This window comes from Pyricularia oryzae, chromosome 1 (assembly GCF_000002495.2).
Source record: "Pyricularia oryzae 70-15 chromosome 1, whole genome shotgun sequence".
Taxonomy (NCBI): domain Eukaryota; kingdom Fungi; phylum Ascomycota; class Sordariomycetes; order Magnaporthales; family Pyriculariaceae; genus Pyricularia; species Pyricularia oryzae.
The window spans coordinates 3714350-3729463 of record NC_017844.1 but is presented as its reverse complement, the minus strand read 5'-3'; the positions used below and the strand labels follow the sequence as shown (position 1 = coordinate 3729463).

Genomic DNA, 15114 nt, shown 5'->3' with positions numbered 1-15114 from the left:
CGCTCCACCCCCTCTACTCGTTGCCCAATCGCATCTCTTTATCGTAGAAAAAAAAGTAAGTATTTTGCCCGGAAAATAATAAGAACAACAACAAAAACAAAGCCCAGGGATGTCTGGTACCGCCTTGCAGCAGCACACGAAGTGGACGGCTCGCGGGACCTCCGGGAGAAGGAAAACCAGGGTGACAGCCAATGATGACGCTCCATGCGTAGACATGGTTTTGATTCAGTAACATAGGGGGAAAATATACAGCAGAGATGAACAAAAGAAAAGAAAATGTGCCAAGAATCCGGCAGTTCGGCTATGGAACATGTTATAAGAAGGATGAGGCAAGCGAAGATTGTGTTTTGTCATGATTAACATTAGTATTAAGAGGTGTGAGCGGTCTTTTGTTTTGACATATTTTGTTTGGTTTTGAGCAAATGAAGAACAAAAAAAAAAGTGGTTTCGCTGCTGATCAATCCTGCCGACTTGTCTTGTCATCCAAAAAGCTCCGATGTTTTTGCGGAGTGAACTTGTCAGAAAAAAAAAGTTCATCCCATGGAGAAAAATAAAAACAAAGAGCGTGTGCCTTGGCGGACCCGAGTCTCCATTTTGCCTTTTGCCTCATTTCGTCCGCCTCCGTCCGCGGGAGCCATCCCGCGGTCCCCCTGCAAGCCCCGGTCCCCCCCCCCCCCCCCCTCGCAAGGGTCTGGCAGTGGACGGAAGGGAGGCCGAGGAGCGTGTGTGTTGGGTCCCTACCTGATGATGGATTGATCTGCGAAAAAAAAAAGGACTTTGCTGTGGAGGGTGGTTAGAAGGTGGTTTAGAACCAGGGGTGGGTAACACCCAAGGCAGCCCGTGGACGCAGGCCTTTTCTTGACAGTATTCCATCGCACTGATTACCCAAATAGGGAACGGGGAGAATCTCTTTGAAAATCCCTGGGTGTTCCCGCCCAGGGTTTTGGAGTGGAGGGCGACATGGGGGTTGGTTTGTCGGGGACCAGCACACGGCAGGACGGCGATCTGCAAAGTGCAAAGTACGAAGGTACTTTTGTACCCATGTATTGTGTCATTCTGAGGTGCAGCAAGGCGTGGGGAGGAGGGCCTTTCCAAAACACCACAACTTTCGAGACTTGGTTTGCCAAGGAAAATGGAATGAATTTTCATGAGGATGCTTTCGCACTATCGCGGGGGTAGTTTTTATTTTTTTTTTATTTTTTTTTCTCTTTCTCTCTTTCTCTCTTAATGTCACAAAATTACAACACCTTAAAATATCACATTTTGACGAGCCGATGTCGGCGAGGCGATTAATCTCTCGCAAAACAGCCTCAGCCCTAACCATCAATTTCCTGGCTGTATTCTCCATACGCTCCTGCACTTGAGGGTACCTAGCAACTCTGTACCTGACAAGTTATGTTGCTGCCTGCCAGAGTGGGTCAGCTTGAAGGTATCCAAGTTGGCTTCAGGGTCCCCTACTGGACTCTTCCATGTTTCAAACTTTCGATTGGCCCTCTGCTTGGCGGAAATAAAAGCATCCGCCGAGGTCTATCCAATCTGTACAATTAATTGCCTTTCGAACTTGTAACTCAGTATATAATTATTTGTAACGATTATCAGAGCTGCATACGAAGTAAGTAAACGCCAAGCGCGTGTGAATTTAAAGTTGTTGGAACAAAAGTGGCTATCGCACATGGGTTGAGATCTCTAGTCAGGAGGGGGCACGCAGTATGTGGTACAAACAAAATATGTAACTTGGAGAAGGATTTTTTTCATATCCCAGCAAGTAACTATATGGGTGACTTTTCAGTACACGCATTCGTACTTAACAAAAGTTGAAGTGAAATGCCAAGGGAATAATCGAAGTTTGTAGGTGAAGGTTCAGGGCCTAACCCAGACACAACTCGCACATACAAGACTCGATCAAAAGTGTCAACGTATGGAGGTAATGTTTGCAGAGAACCAGGACTGTAAACTTGAACACATAGGAATAGTGGTGTCTCTCTCCAGGGCGCACCCACTCGAGTTAGTAGGTACTGACTCTTGTTAACTTCTTGAATGCCGATAGAGCCGTCGATCCATAATTACGCGTACGTATGCACCTCAACAGAAGAGCGGCCACTTGTGGGTCGGTAAAAAAAAGATCGTCATGAGTCCTTTTGTACCTATTGGGCCAGTTTTGTAGGGCAGTCGGTGATGAAATGAGTTCACCGGATCTCAAGCCCACCGATGCAATCATGTTACTCAGTCAAGGTCTTGGCGCTCTTGCCCGAGTCTTGTGTTGTTGTTTTTGTTTTTCTCTTTATTCACTTTTTGGTCTGTTTTTTTCTCCCCCTCCCTCCCTGTGCACCAAAGACACGCCCCCCGCTCCTATTATTTTCCTCCCTCGCCAGACCGGTATGGCCCGCCCACATTCCTTTCCTGGGCGAGCATATTGTATGCCGACAATGAGGCCCCTAATCTATGTCTCATAACGCCAAGACGGTGTCTCTCACTTGTGAATTGTCCCGGCTGGCAAATTCATCAAGCTAAGAAAAACGCCCCAATTAGGGCGAGAGGGGGGGAAAAGCGAACAAGGATCAACTTTAGAAAATGTAGAAGAAGCAAAAAAAGACTACAATATGAAAGAAGGGGGAGGGTCAATCCCCCTCCATAGATTGCATCGCTAAAATAGCCAATCACGTCGATAATTGCAAAAGGTATAGTATAGACTTGTAAGTCGACAAACGAAAGCTGTTGCTTGCTTCACGAATCGAGCCAGTCGCAATGTCGCGTTCCAGACCGGAGGGAAAGTCTCTGCAGTCCCTGACCGCCTCCCGAGACCCCTTTAATCCCCTCCTCGGTGCGTTTGGGATGTCTGAGACGGGGGTGTGTGCGTGTGGATATTGAGTGGCAGAAAAGGTCTCGGCAGTCAATGTCACAAATGTGTGTATCCCTTTATCCAGCAGGAGGAGACGAAAGGGGTTAAGTGATAATCGGGCAATCATATCTCCCATGACGAACGGCGGACTCGAGAAGACATGGGGGTAGGACCTTTTCTTTTTCCCTCTCTTTTTCTTTATTTTTATTTTTTTTCTACTTTTTTTTTCATTTTTATCTTCGTCTGGATTTGTACAGCTCTGCGAAATGCGTAAACAAGAGGGCACTGCCGCCTTCGGTCTTGCCATAAATTGCAGTCGGTGGTAGGCGGCGGTGTAAAAGCAGTGTGCGTGGTATTCGTTGTGGATAAAGTTATGCATACCCAAGGTCTATTATCTTACATAAACGCTGCCACGAAGCAAAAAAGTCTCTCAAAAGTCACTCGTCATAGGGCTGAGTACCTTCACTTGGTTCCGTTGCAGCTTGCATGCGCCGTCACGGCAACCAAATTTGTCTCATCAGTGTTGTTTTTGTTTTTGTTTTGACCCAATATTATTTTCTTCGTCTGTCAGGAGATTGCAAAGTAAATCAAGACCGCTCATTGCATTACCAAAAGGGCATGTCATTGTCTGACATAGATTAAATAAAAAGAAATATTCAAGCATCGGGGCCAGTGATTGGACACGGAATTTCCTCCAAGTTTTATGTTTACCCAAAACCAGAAAGCAGAGATCTTGGGTCTGCCATCCCGGCGATTTGCAATGATTGTGCCGCGCAAAATGCTTGCCGCATCGGCTTCCGTATTGAGTTGTCTCCATAATTATTCATTTATCCTTTGGTTTCTTTTCTTGTACGAAGTACCTTGAAGGATGATCAAAAAGAATAACAAGTACCGATTGCGCCGCGCGCTATACACGGAGTAAAAAATCAAGACGAATGCAGAGCTTGATGATCCGGGCTCAAGACACGATGCTACAACGCGACTAGCGGGCTCTTGGTATATACCGGATACCAATTCCGAGCCTTGTCAGACTTTAGTTGTGTGTACTGTACTGTACTGAGAGCTTGAATACAGATTCGGATAGGCTAGCAGTAAGATCACCATCCCTTGCCTACGGAGTACTGTCAAATCCAGGGGGACGTATGGCATGACGTGGGTTAAGATGATGTGTGGGCGCCGATGCTACGTTGGGCAACGCAGGCAGCCGTCGTGCCATGTGTAAGTAAGTACCTATATGGGAAGTTCGATATTGAAGCGTGTTAATGTTGTTTGCGGTTGTTGGCTGGCTCGCATCCACAATCAACAACAAAGTAAGCCGACAGGTTGCTCGACCAAAGAGATGACCTGCAACCTACCTAGGCGAAGCCCAGTCAACCATGGGACATCTCCGAACCAACCATACATAGGCAGATGTATTCACACAGACAGACATCACAAGGCAAGGGGGGGAACAATGACAGACCCAGTTTTCGTGTCTGTCGCCGCCTGTCATGCATTGCCCAGCGGGAATTTTGTCAAAAGTAACGTGTGAGGCTTGAGATTTTCCTTGACTTACGACGTAGGGAGGCAGCCAAGGCAAGCCGACTTCGACATTGTTTTTGCCCCCTTCCCCCCTTCCCCTCCGCCAATCGCCAAGACACCTTCCTACAGTAGACTGCGATATTTTTCACTTGGGTTTATTTTTCTTTCTGGTGAGTTATGAATTATAATGAGAGCTAACGAGGGCGTGATGAGCCGACGGGTGGGGTACCAAAAAACCGCGACAAGCTTTTGTGGTATTACGTTTCATGGTCATGGAACGGATGATACCAGGCTGTGCATCATTGTATACCTAACGAACTTGTAACGCAAGCCAGGTACTTTGCGGGAAGAAGTGGACCCGGAATATCGGAGTCGGAAGAGGGACGGCTTGGACGGGTTGGTGCGCAGGGGGGGAAAGAGAATCAAAGATGGTGATGAAAACAAAAGGGGAATCGTGTTTTGCATACAGTATAGTTAGTGCAGTAAAACTAAGGTGCTCTTGAAAAAAAGAAGGGCAAAAAACAAAAAAAGAAGAATATACCCTGGTTCGACTTTGACATACCGACCGCACCCATGTCTTTTTTTTAGCTCACGGGTTATATCCTACCCCACCGAACTAAGGACGATCCCGTATTTCAGCCAATCAACGCTCGCCCTGTGCGACAGGCTGGTGCAGATTGGTCAGTATGGAACGAACGCCCTGTTCGAGGCAAGCCACCGTCCCTCATATCCATTGGCTAGATTCGCGTACCTGCTTGCACTTTGTCCCCATGTCAATCATGGATTTTCGATAAATGATGAGCTGGCGATCATACCTCCGGGAAGATTAGTTACGGTACCAAAGAATGAGAGAGTACCGTAGGCATGGAGAAAAAAAAACCAAAAGCCGTGTTAACTTAAACTTTACATTTTTTTTTGGTTACTCCAAACGATGAGTGATGAGGCTCGTGTTCGCGCAGCAAGCTCGATTGAGTAGCCTTGGTTGTCCGTCGACAATCTTTTGATCCTCCCATATATCTGTGAATCCTAGCTCAGATGTGCGAACTCCGTCGGGATTTGGATAACCCCGAAAGGCCCCAAGGCAGCAGAAAAAAAACACCCTAGTCGGCAGTAGTCTATCGCCTTCTTTTTGATTTTTGCGAGTCCACCTCGTGGCCTACAAAGTATTAGCGAGAACAAGGCAAACAAGAACAAAAAAAAAGCCACAAATTTGCGGAGGCACCCCCTTCTCAGGCCATCCAGTCAGTTTAGTTCTAGTCAAATGTTTTATCGGTACTTTTGTCTGGTCTTGCAAATCTCGCCATGCTCGGTGTGCGAGTCGGGTCGAGTAGGTTGGTTTTTTTTGTCGGTTCGGTAATCCGTTTCCGTCGTCGATGACATCGGCAAGAGGATAGCCGTTGTGGTGTCGTCACGGTGCAAGATCGCCGGCGGCGTAGAAAAGTCAATCCGTGATGATGGGGTTGCCAAGAGCCTGCCAATACTTTCTTCTAAGTGGCTGAGTCAGGTGAACTTGCAATCTGATTCGTGATAATCGTGATCGATCATAGTAAGTGCAGCAACTGTGGCCCGTATAGTCCTGTTTTAGTCCGGAGGTGGATTTCGTTAGGTACATTGTTATAATTATTTTTCCACCTTGGGTTTGTTTCTTCTGATTCCTGTTTGTCTACTTTTCTTCTTGTCACACTTATTTTGGGGTACAGTTAGGAATCGTGCACGGCTGGCTGTGTATAGGTAGGCTGTGCTGTGCCTCCTCCACAGAAAAACAAAAAAACAAAAAAAAAAAACATGTCAACTGGGTGACCGATGAATGATGCCCAGTTTGAAAAAACTCACTAGTCGGCGTTTACGGGTCTCTGCATACCAACTCTGACGGAGAATAAACTACTGGACAAGATACGTCTAGACCTCGAAGCAACAAAAAGCCAAATGAATTGGAGGCTCGTTAGGCGACCAGCGGACTTGAGCGAAATTGATTTGCAGTCGAGATTGACTGACTGGTGTGTGTTAGCTGGGGAATTTCCAGTTTCGGACAAGCCACGATGCTGCCCAAGCCGCTTCTGCAGCCCCAATGAGACACTCGCGCGGGCATGCCCTCCATGCATATCGATGTGGGATGGGTGGTAACCACTCAAGGCATCGCCCGATGGGAAGACAAGTTTTTAGAAAAGAAAAACACAGTAAAGAAAACACCGCAAATAGAAGAAATTCACAGTCGTCTTTTTTTGTACAACGGTACGCAGGCCCCGTAACTTCTTTTTTTGTACTGCTTACTATGCTGTCTAAGACTATCAACGCCACGACCATCCTGGGCGAAACCAGAAGAAGCAGAAGAGACAAGTGGGACCGGAAAAGTGAAGCCGTCCAACCTCGGGGGAGGAACCCGCCAGGCTAACCAGTATGCTGTGTTTTTTTTTTTCCCTCCCTCTCGCTTGCGACGTTTCTTCTCTGTTTATCTGTTTTTATTTTATTTTATTTTTATCGCACTTGAGCTCAAGGGAAGCAGAGACTCCAGTGATAGTGGTATTGTCACCTTTTCGTGGTTTGTCAAGTGATTACCCATACTCCTTGCCTAGCTTACCTTGCAACAAACTCCGGATTCTCTCACATTCGCTATTGGCTGAGGCGGTATGGAACGGGCCAAGCATGGACTGCCCTCTTCTCACCAATTAGACCAACGGGCAGCACCAAAATGATCGAGCAGAGCCTCCGTCATCGAAAGCGGGTGCGCCCTGCTTTGGTTTAGGCCTTGGTTTATTTGCTGATTCTTTCCCCTTTGGAGGGCAGCTCACTACTACCACAAGTTTGCATTTAGCACATTCTTGGCTACCTCGCTACATCTCATACCTATTCCGTTTGAACCAGTCAGTCGCATGCGGACTCGGTAGCATAGTGCCACAGCGTGGCCGCTAGATTTTCCTGAGTGCATACCTGCCCTATCTTCCCCTTCTGCGACCCGGTGGCTGTACGCCTCAACGATTGAAACCTTAACCACCTTGAATAGCTAAACAGTGGAGGTTAGGCGGTAGGGAGGGTCTATTTTAGTGTAGTGGACGCAGTATCTAGGTAGGAGGCACGGCGGCAGGCAGGCAGTTGAAAAGTAGGCGTTGCGATTTGTTGCATCTCCGCCAGTGATGCTAGCTTTGGCGCTGCGTCCCGAGGCCGTTTACTGTTTAACTGTTGGACCGGGCTATTTTTTATTTTCTGTTCGTTGTTACGGATGTTTTTTTTCCCCTTGGCCAAAACTCTCTTTGAGGCTTTGTGGCAAAGGGGTCCTTTTGTCAAATTGAGGCCCGCAAGAGCCCGAATGAGGCCCCAGCACCTAGGATAGCCTGGTGGCCGGTGCTCCAGTGAGCTAGTCGCCTCGTGCTTTTCATGTTTCCCTCCTCATTGTGGTATTTTAAATGGCGTGGAGGAGGCGGCGAGAGTCCAGAACATGCAGGGCCGTGAACGCCATCGCCTGAGGAAGAGTCAGGCGTCATTCGGTTTTCACGCAGTGGCCGATGCCGGGCAGGGGTCCAAACGGGATTGGGGTTTTCATTAAGGGGAAAATGGGCGCATGCGCAAGCAAAATCCTCCTCTAATGCTGCGGAGTTGATTCGAATGGTGGAGTGGGGGAGGAGAAGCGATTGAACAACAGAGTCTTGGTCGAGACAGGAAAAGAAAGCAAGAAGAAAACACTCACGCCAAGCATTTACATTACAACATGGTAGGAGTAAGTTGTTTACCTCGGTCGCCTGACTCCAATTCGTTCTTGCTCGGCTTCCGAATATTGATGGGCAAATTAAACAGATACATAGGCATCCATCCAGCATCACCCAAAAAATTAATACAGGTTCCCAATAGGATGTGTGTGGTACCACCAAACATGTGGCATAACAAGGGTCTCCCCGCCCAGTGAACCCCGGGACCGAGATCGCATGAAAAAGGTTTCCTACAGCACCCTCGTACCTTCCCTAGAAAGTACCTACTCTACTTAAACTTGTGGGTCTTTCAGCGAGACAGCGTCCAGAAGCAGAAAGCAATATTGAGTTACAAGCTTCTTTACTGGAAAGAACGAAGCGAGCTGCTAAGTGAGGGAGGTCTCGCCAGATCTATTTGAAGTAGAAGACGAATTAAAGTAAAAAAAGGTTCCTAGAATAATTAACGTGAGAGCAGGGTTGGTGCCTCGACATTCAATAAAAAATTTAAAAAAAGTACCTACCCAAGCGCAAGCACCACAATGGCCAGTCTTGCCAGTCAATCAATCGACCAGTTCAATCGTTGGAGTCTAGGCCATGCAATTCAATTCCACTTTTCTCATATTGCGAGCACAAACCCAATCTCGAGTCGACTTAACCATGCATGTTTTACATGTAGCTTTTTTTTTTCTCGGTCTCCCAATTAATTGAATGAGAAAAAAAAACCTGGCAAGGCGGTCAACAGAGTAAGCTGCAGTCAGTGTTTGATGACAGCTCAAAACAAACCGAGATGGACCCAAAGAGGACAGACATCCAAATAAACGGCTTACAGTATTTGAGTCCTACAAACAGAAACTGGCTGCCACCGCATCTAATGCAATGGGACCAATCCACATCTAGGTAAGGTATCCATCGTCCATCACTATGGACCATGGCAGACGGAACACACCCACTTTCCCATCACTCATTTGCATCCCCCATCTTCATCATCCCTTGCTTGGTCTCATCATCATATCTGCACACCCCATATGTGCAAAAGCACGGGAGAAAGGGAGAGAAAAAAAAAGCAGCAAAAAAAAAAAAAGTAAATCACGCCCTGCCACTGCCACTGCCACCTACAAGTGACTATTCCAAGTCTGGATTGGTTTCGTCTCCGATTCACCAGACTGGACGCCATCGGGCGGGACCCCTCCCTCCAAAATTCGCGTGAGCTGCCGCTAGGGAAATTTGCACTTGCTTCGTCGTCTGGTCGCGCGGCCGCCCGCACTGGCTCGTATCTTTGGCAGATGTGTGGATTTTTTGGCGTAAGGTACCTACTCAGACAAGGGCAGGGCATGATGTGCGAGCAAGCGAGAGCGGGTGGATAGGCTGGACAAGCGAGCTGCTGGCAAGGGGGGGGGGGGGCGTGGATTATGGTGAGCTCTTGGCTTTTTTTCCCACACAACAGGGTACGAAGTACTTACCTAGCACTCCGGAGTCGGTACCCTTGGTGGAGAGGTGAGTGACAAACAGATACCCTACCGTTTCTACCATCCATGCCATGCCATGCCATGCGTTGCCCCATACCCTTGCCCTGCCCTGTCGTGCCCTGCCCTGCCCGCGCCCCCTTGCCGGTTCTCTCACGGTGCTGTCTCCTCTGTCTTGGTGGATAATAGTCAGTGTACCATTTAGTGGGAGTAATAGTGGACACAGACAGACACACACACTCACACCTACACCCACGCCCCCCTATCAGGCCTGGCGAGCGAATGTACCTCCCGATGGATGTAGGTGCTGCTTGTTGCCCACTACGCCTCCTCTATTCTGTTTGGTCTGCCCTACAGCAATCGCGTACCCTTGACTTGAGGCCCGGTCTAGTTTCTTTTCTACCTTATTTCGTGAGCAACCTTGCCTGCGCAAGACATGCCACCATCGCGTCTAATCCATCTATATAGCTTCCTGGGGGCCGCCCTCGTTTCTCGTCCCGCTCCCTTCCTGACTTCACTTACACCACCACGAACAACAACATCAACAACACCATCGTGACAACTGTCTCCTGACCTGAACTGAATCGCCTTCACTCGAGTTCTATGTTCAGTCACCAAAAAGGATAGTAGTTGTCCTCGACCTTCGTTTATACTTTGATCTCATTGCTTGCCTCACTGGCTAGTCGGCGTCATCATACAAAGCCAAGCTTGGGATTTGCAGTCCAAAACGAACAACAGCAAAAGCTCCAAAAAGGACAAACCAACCAATTTTCTCGGCCTGAGTTCGTCGCCCGATTCTTGTTCGGCGCCCCGGACTTGGTTGCCTACTTCTCTGATCCTCCATTCAACATCTGCTATGCCATATAGACAACATATCGACCGCGAAGACTTCGCCATGATGTATCCGGATCCACCCCACGGCGCCTTTTCTGCTGCTTCTAACAGCATGGAACACCTCAACCTTTCAACAGAGTCCTACTACCCAAGGCAACAACAACAGGAGTTCCATCCCACAATGACATTTGACACTCATGGCCTCTACGCCGACGTTTCTGGTGTTCAGTCATATGGTAACAACCCTGGCCTCTCTCCCAGCATCTATGCAGATGATGCTTGTGCCCCGGGTCTTCATCATATTCACTCAGCTCCCCCGTCTGTCGACTCTGCGCCATCTTCTGCAGTTGGATCACCCCGCTCTGCACATGGCCAACCGCAAAATGTATCAGAATGGCCTTCCCACGGTAACCTCATGCCCGGCATCGTGGGCCACGGCGACTTCTACTCAGCGCACGAGTACTCGTACTCGACGGGCGCTACGCAGGCTATGGATGACTTTTCCGCTTTCGAGTACGCCCAACAACCACATACCAAGCCTGGATTTGTGGGTAAGTCAGCACGGATTTCTAGGATCTCTCAGCACTCCGTCCCGCGCTCTTCTGCTCTTGTTACTTGCTCGTCTCCTGTATCGTCAGCTTCCTCCCGACGAGATTCCACACATAGCTTGCACAGCTCCTTGGACTTGAGGGTCAACACAGAAACGGCCTCATTTGTTTCTCCTTGTTCTTCACGCAAGTCTAGCAACGCCTTCTTCTCCCCCGTTGCTTCAGCGTCTTCTTCTACCCAGTTATCTCAGGCTTGGGGCAGCGGAAATAGTGCAGGGAGCGAGAGCTCTCGACTTGTATCTCCTTTCTTTTCTCCAAGTAGCGGGCAGTTTGTTGCCCCTGTTGTGTCTTATTGTCGGTTTACCTTGCTCTTTTTTCTTCTGGCAAGTTCTCTCCGTTCCTGAACACGCAAGCTAACAAGCCTCCTCCCCTCAGCAGATCCCACGCTCATCCATCCTGGCATGCAAAATTTCGAGTCCTCATACCCGCCGCCACCATCATCAGGCTACCCAACATCGCCTGGCCTGACTACCGGCTCTCCTCAGCACCGGAACGGCAGCATATCACCACTGCCATACCTGCCTAACAGTAACTACCACCACCAGCAACAGCATTTCGGCCAGTTCCCTGCCAGCTTGGATACGCGCCGCCAGAGCATCCACTCGTTTGTGTCCGGCTACTCGGCTGCAGCAGAGCCACAGTTCAGCGGCGATGAGGCCGCCAAGGAGAAGCAGCGCTGCCCACACCCCGAGTGCGGCAAGATCTTCAAGGATCTCAAGGCGCACATGCTCACCCACCAGACGGAGCGTCCTGAAAAATGCCCCATCGCGACATGCGACTATCACATCAAGGGGTTTGCGCGCAAATACGACAAGAACCGCCACACTCTGACGCACTACAAGGGAACCATGGTGTGTGGTTTCTGTCCCGGATCAGGATCGGCAGCGGAGAAGTCGTTCAACCGCGCCGATGTCTTCAAGAGGCACTTGACGGCCGTGCACGGCGTTGAGCAAACACCTCCCAACAGCCGCAAGAAGTCTGGCTCGGGCGCCGCGGCCAAGAAGCTGTCTAGCTACGCTCCCGACGCAACCGGCAAGTGCAGCACCTGCTCTGGTACCTTCACCAACGCACAGGAGTTCTACGAGCATCTGGACGACTGTGTGCTACGCATCGTGCAGCAAGAGGACCCGGCCGAGGCGATCAACGCCAAGAGGCTGGCCGAGGTGGCCGACGACAAGGAGGTCCACATGACACTGGATAAGAACAATCTGCCGACGGCGACTATGACAACATCGATGGAGAACGAGGACGAGGACGAAGACATGATGGACGACGAGGATCTTCCCTCGCCCGGCACATCAAACAAGCGTTCAAAGGCCTCCCGTGGCATGACCAGCTCACGCATCGGCATCACTCCCCCTCAGGCCAAGCGCCGCAAGGGCCGCCGTGACTACCCAACATCGTGGGGTTTCGACAAGGGTCAGATGAACCTGAAGAAGAGGACCATTACTGCCTTTGACGGCTCGCGACGCCTGAACAAGGACGAGTTTTGGGTCCCCACCGACAAGGAGGTCAGGATCAACCTGCTAGACGGCAAGTCATATGTCACCGACGTTGATGTGCGCACCTTGGAGCGCGCCAACGGCTTCCTCAACGCCACCGATGCCGAGAAGGGACACTGGGACAGTGAGAACCCCGCAACTGAGCAGATGATGCTCAGGGGATTGTGATGGGGATGCGCTCTGAAGAAAAGAAAATGCTTTTTGCTGGGTTTTGCCTCAGTGCCACCCTGACTCATACTTGAAGGCTTTGTATAATTTGGGAACTGGGCATTAATGGGAGGGAGGGGAGTTGGGGTGTTATTTTTATACCATCATGGCCATGTTCATGCGGTCTCACGATACCCTGTGTCTTGTTTTTTGTTTTCTCCTCACTACATCATTTATCTTGATCGCTTTGTTACTCATTGCGAGACAAGCCTGTACTTGGAAGATAATCTTTGTTGTTTGCTATTTATGTGTAATGACCTCACTTGATACCTGATACACTACCAAAAGAATATCTTCAACTCACTTCTCTCTCTTTCTCTCTTTACCTCTTACTTCGATGATGCATGATGAATTGTGACTTGTTTTGTCGCCCAAAAGGCTTTCGTCTCAGTCTTGGCCATCAGCCACCAGATCCTCCCACACGCTAGGTAGGTGGTATTGCTTTCTCGGTACACACAGCAGTCCGAGGGGGCAAAAGATTCCTTGTCCTGGCCACAGGATTCGTCCATGTGTATCCCCTACATTTTGAATTTCAGTTTCGGGGGTCCGAAGAAAAAATACGCCATTTCGGGCACTGCACTGGCCGTTGTGGCATTCTGTCAATGCAGGATTCTGCACCATCAGAAGAGGAACAATCCCGGGAAAGTGGCAAGCCATTCCGCAGCCCCTTGCGTACTCCCTCACCTGAACAGGGGCAATGTACCGTTATCCCCGCGGGGAAGCAGAGCACATTTGTTGGGTATCCTTTAAGCCGCCCCTTTGCTGTTCTATCATGCTTCATAGTGATAATAAAAAGAGAAGAAACCCAGAATCACCTAAAACTCCAATCTGACCTTGGTTTTCAACCAGCCATCTCAACGTCGCCTCCGCCAGCGGCACTCCTCTTCCTCTCGGACCTGTCCCCTATCCTCTTCATCATCTTCTGCTTCGCCTGCTCGACCCACTTATCATAGGCCTCGCCACCGCCTTCGTTGACCTTGGCGGCCACGACGCCGCGCAGAACCTCACCGGCGAAGCCTACAAAGTTGTGTCTGCGCAGGCCGTTCTCGAACCGCCACTCGCGGCGCTTCCTCCGCTCACGCTCCGCGGCCTCGACGTCGCCCAGCTCGGCGGCGCGCAGGCGCAGGTCCCGGCACATGGCGAGCAGGTTGAAGCGGATCTCGGAGGATTCGTAGCGCTGCATGCGGCGCTGCAGCACGGCCATGACCTTGTTAGCAAAGTCCTCGCCGTCGGTGCTGTCGCAGGGTCCGTGGCTGATGGGTGCGGGCTGCAGGCCGTCGAGCTCCCAGAGGCGGCCGCCCGCGGCGGTGTAGGCAATGAAATGGAAGGCGTCCTCCGAGTCGGCGTCGGCGGGCCGGCTGGTCTCGTCGGCAAAGGGCGAGGAGCGCGCGAAGCTGTTGTGGACGCTGCGGATCAGGTCCGAGTTGGACAGGGCTTCGCCGCGGAACTCGGCGGGCAAGGGCATGGTGAACTCCCTAAAGTCCGACAGGGCAGGGCCGACCTCGACGTCGGCGGTCCGGTTGAGTAAGACTGAGAGCAGGGCCTGAGTGCCGCACGCGTTCTGGATGGTCTGGCTCGCGAAGAAGAGGCTGCCGTCGTCGGCAGCGTCGTGGTCAAAGTCGCCATCGAGGGGTTTCTCGGCGCGGTACGGTTGGTCGGTCGGGTACTTGAAGAGAAAGATGACGCCGTAGACGGGGTGGAGCGAGGCCAGGGATTCAGGCTCGAGGGTCAGGAGCTCCTCGAACTGGACGCCCTTGACACCGAGCTCTTCGAGGAGGTATGTGAAGACGCCCTGTTTGTAATGGACAGAGGGTCAGTTATGTGGCCGGATGGTCGTCATGCGCACGCGGAAGCCGAGTTAGGCGTGTGCTCGTCTCGGAAGCTGGAGTCATGTTGCCACATACCGCATCGGACTCGACTACAAGGTTGTTAGCAGTCAATTCAATAAAAGAGACAGGAACTTGTGTGAGTGGTGGTGGTTTGATTGATTCATGATGTAGACATACTGGTATTCCACCCTCCACTCATCTTGAAGCTGTCTCCCCGGTAGGAGCTTGTGGTTTGTGTGCGAAGCTGGGCGAGGGGATGGTCACTGAGCTTCTTGGCCAACAAGTATGGCGCGCGGTGTCAAAGTAACCGAATGATGTCGTTGCACAGTAATGCCAACAAATGGATTTGAAGCTTTCTTGGCTCAGCTGGAAGACTAAAGCTTCGAGTAAGGTAGGTAAGTACCTCAGGTAACCTAGGTACCTTAGCTTGCTTAGTTACCAAACCTAAGCAAGCGCACCGTTTGGTAGGCAGTAGCTGGTTGCGCCTCAACCTTAGCCCTGATTGGCCTTTGAGCTTGAGATGACCCGCAAAGAATGTCCCCGCGCCTCTTTATGAGAAAGCTGCCGCGAATCGATAAGAGATAAGATCCCTAAACGATAAGACGGCTGGTACGGCATGGATCGAGCTCGA

At 50.4% G+C, this 15114-nt stretch overlaps 3 protein-coding genes across 3 annotated transcripts; 1 reads left to right on the top strand and 2 right to left on the bottom strand.

Moving 5' to 3' along the window:
• Positions 1-9126: 9126 nt before the first annotated feature.
• MGG_14555 (uncharacterized protein) lies at positions 9127-10057 on the bottom strand (the record flags this gene model as incomplete). The annotated part of the gene is made up of 3 exons (XM_003709768.1): positions 9127-9152; positions 9501-9673; positions 10026-10057. 3 exons carry the CDS (start codon positions 10055-10057, stop codon positions 9127-9129), a joined length of 231 nt encoding a protein of 76 aa, XP_003709816.1.
• On the top strand, positions 9894-12965 carry MGG_09200 (zinc finger protein). The gene is made up of 2 exons (XM_003709767.1): positions 9894-10888; positions 11321-12965. The coding sequence occupies exons 1-2, from the start codon at positions 10360-10362 to the stop codon at positions 12613-12615; spliced, it is 1824 nt and encodes a 607-aa protein (XP_003709815.1). The 5' UTR covers positions 9894-10359; the 3' UTR covers positions 12616-12965.
• MGG_11771 (ubiquitin carboxyl-terminal hydrolase 2) lies at positions 12866-15079 on the bottom strand. The gene is made up of 3 exons (XM_003709766.1): positions 14661-15079; positions 14559-14572; positions 12866-14446 (listed from the first exon to the last, which is right to left on the bottom strand). Exons 1-3 carry the CDS (start codon positions 14680-14682, stop codon positions 13496-13498), a joined length of 987 nt encoding a protein of 328 aa, XP_003709814.1. The 5' UTR covers positions 14683-15079; the 3' UTR covers positions 12866-13495.
• Between the last annotated feature and the right edge of the window lie 35 nt (positions 15080-15114).

Excerpts from the sequence above, each read along its gene's own strand:
- MGG_09200 (XM_003709767.1), top strand. The coding sequence starts at position 10,360 with ATGCCATATAGACAACATATCGACCGCGAAGACTTCGCCATGATGTAT. Across the intron at positions 10,889-11,320 it reads TACCAAGCCTGGATTTGTGG|CAGATCCCACGCTCATCCAT; the intron begins GTAAGTCAGCAC and ends TCCTCCCCTCAG.
- MGG_11771 (XM_003709766.1), bottom strand. The coding sequence starts at position 14,682 with ATGAGTGGAGGGTGGAATACCA.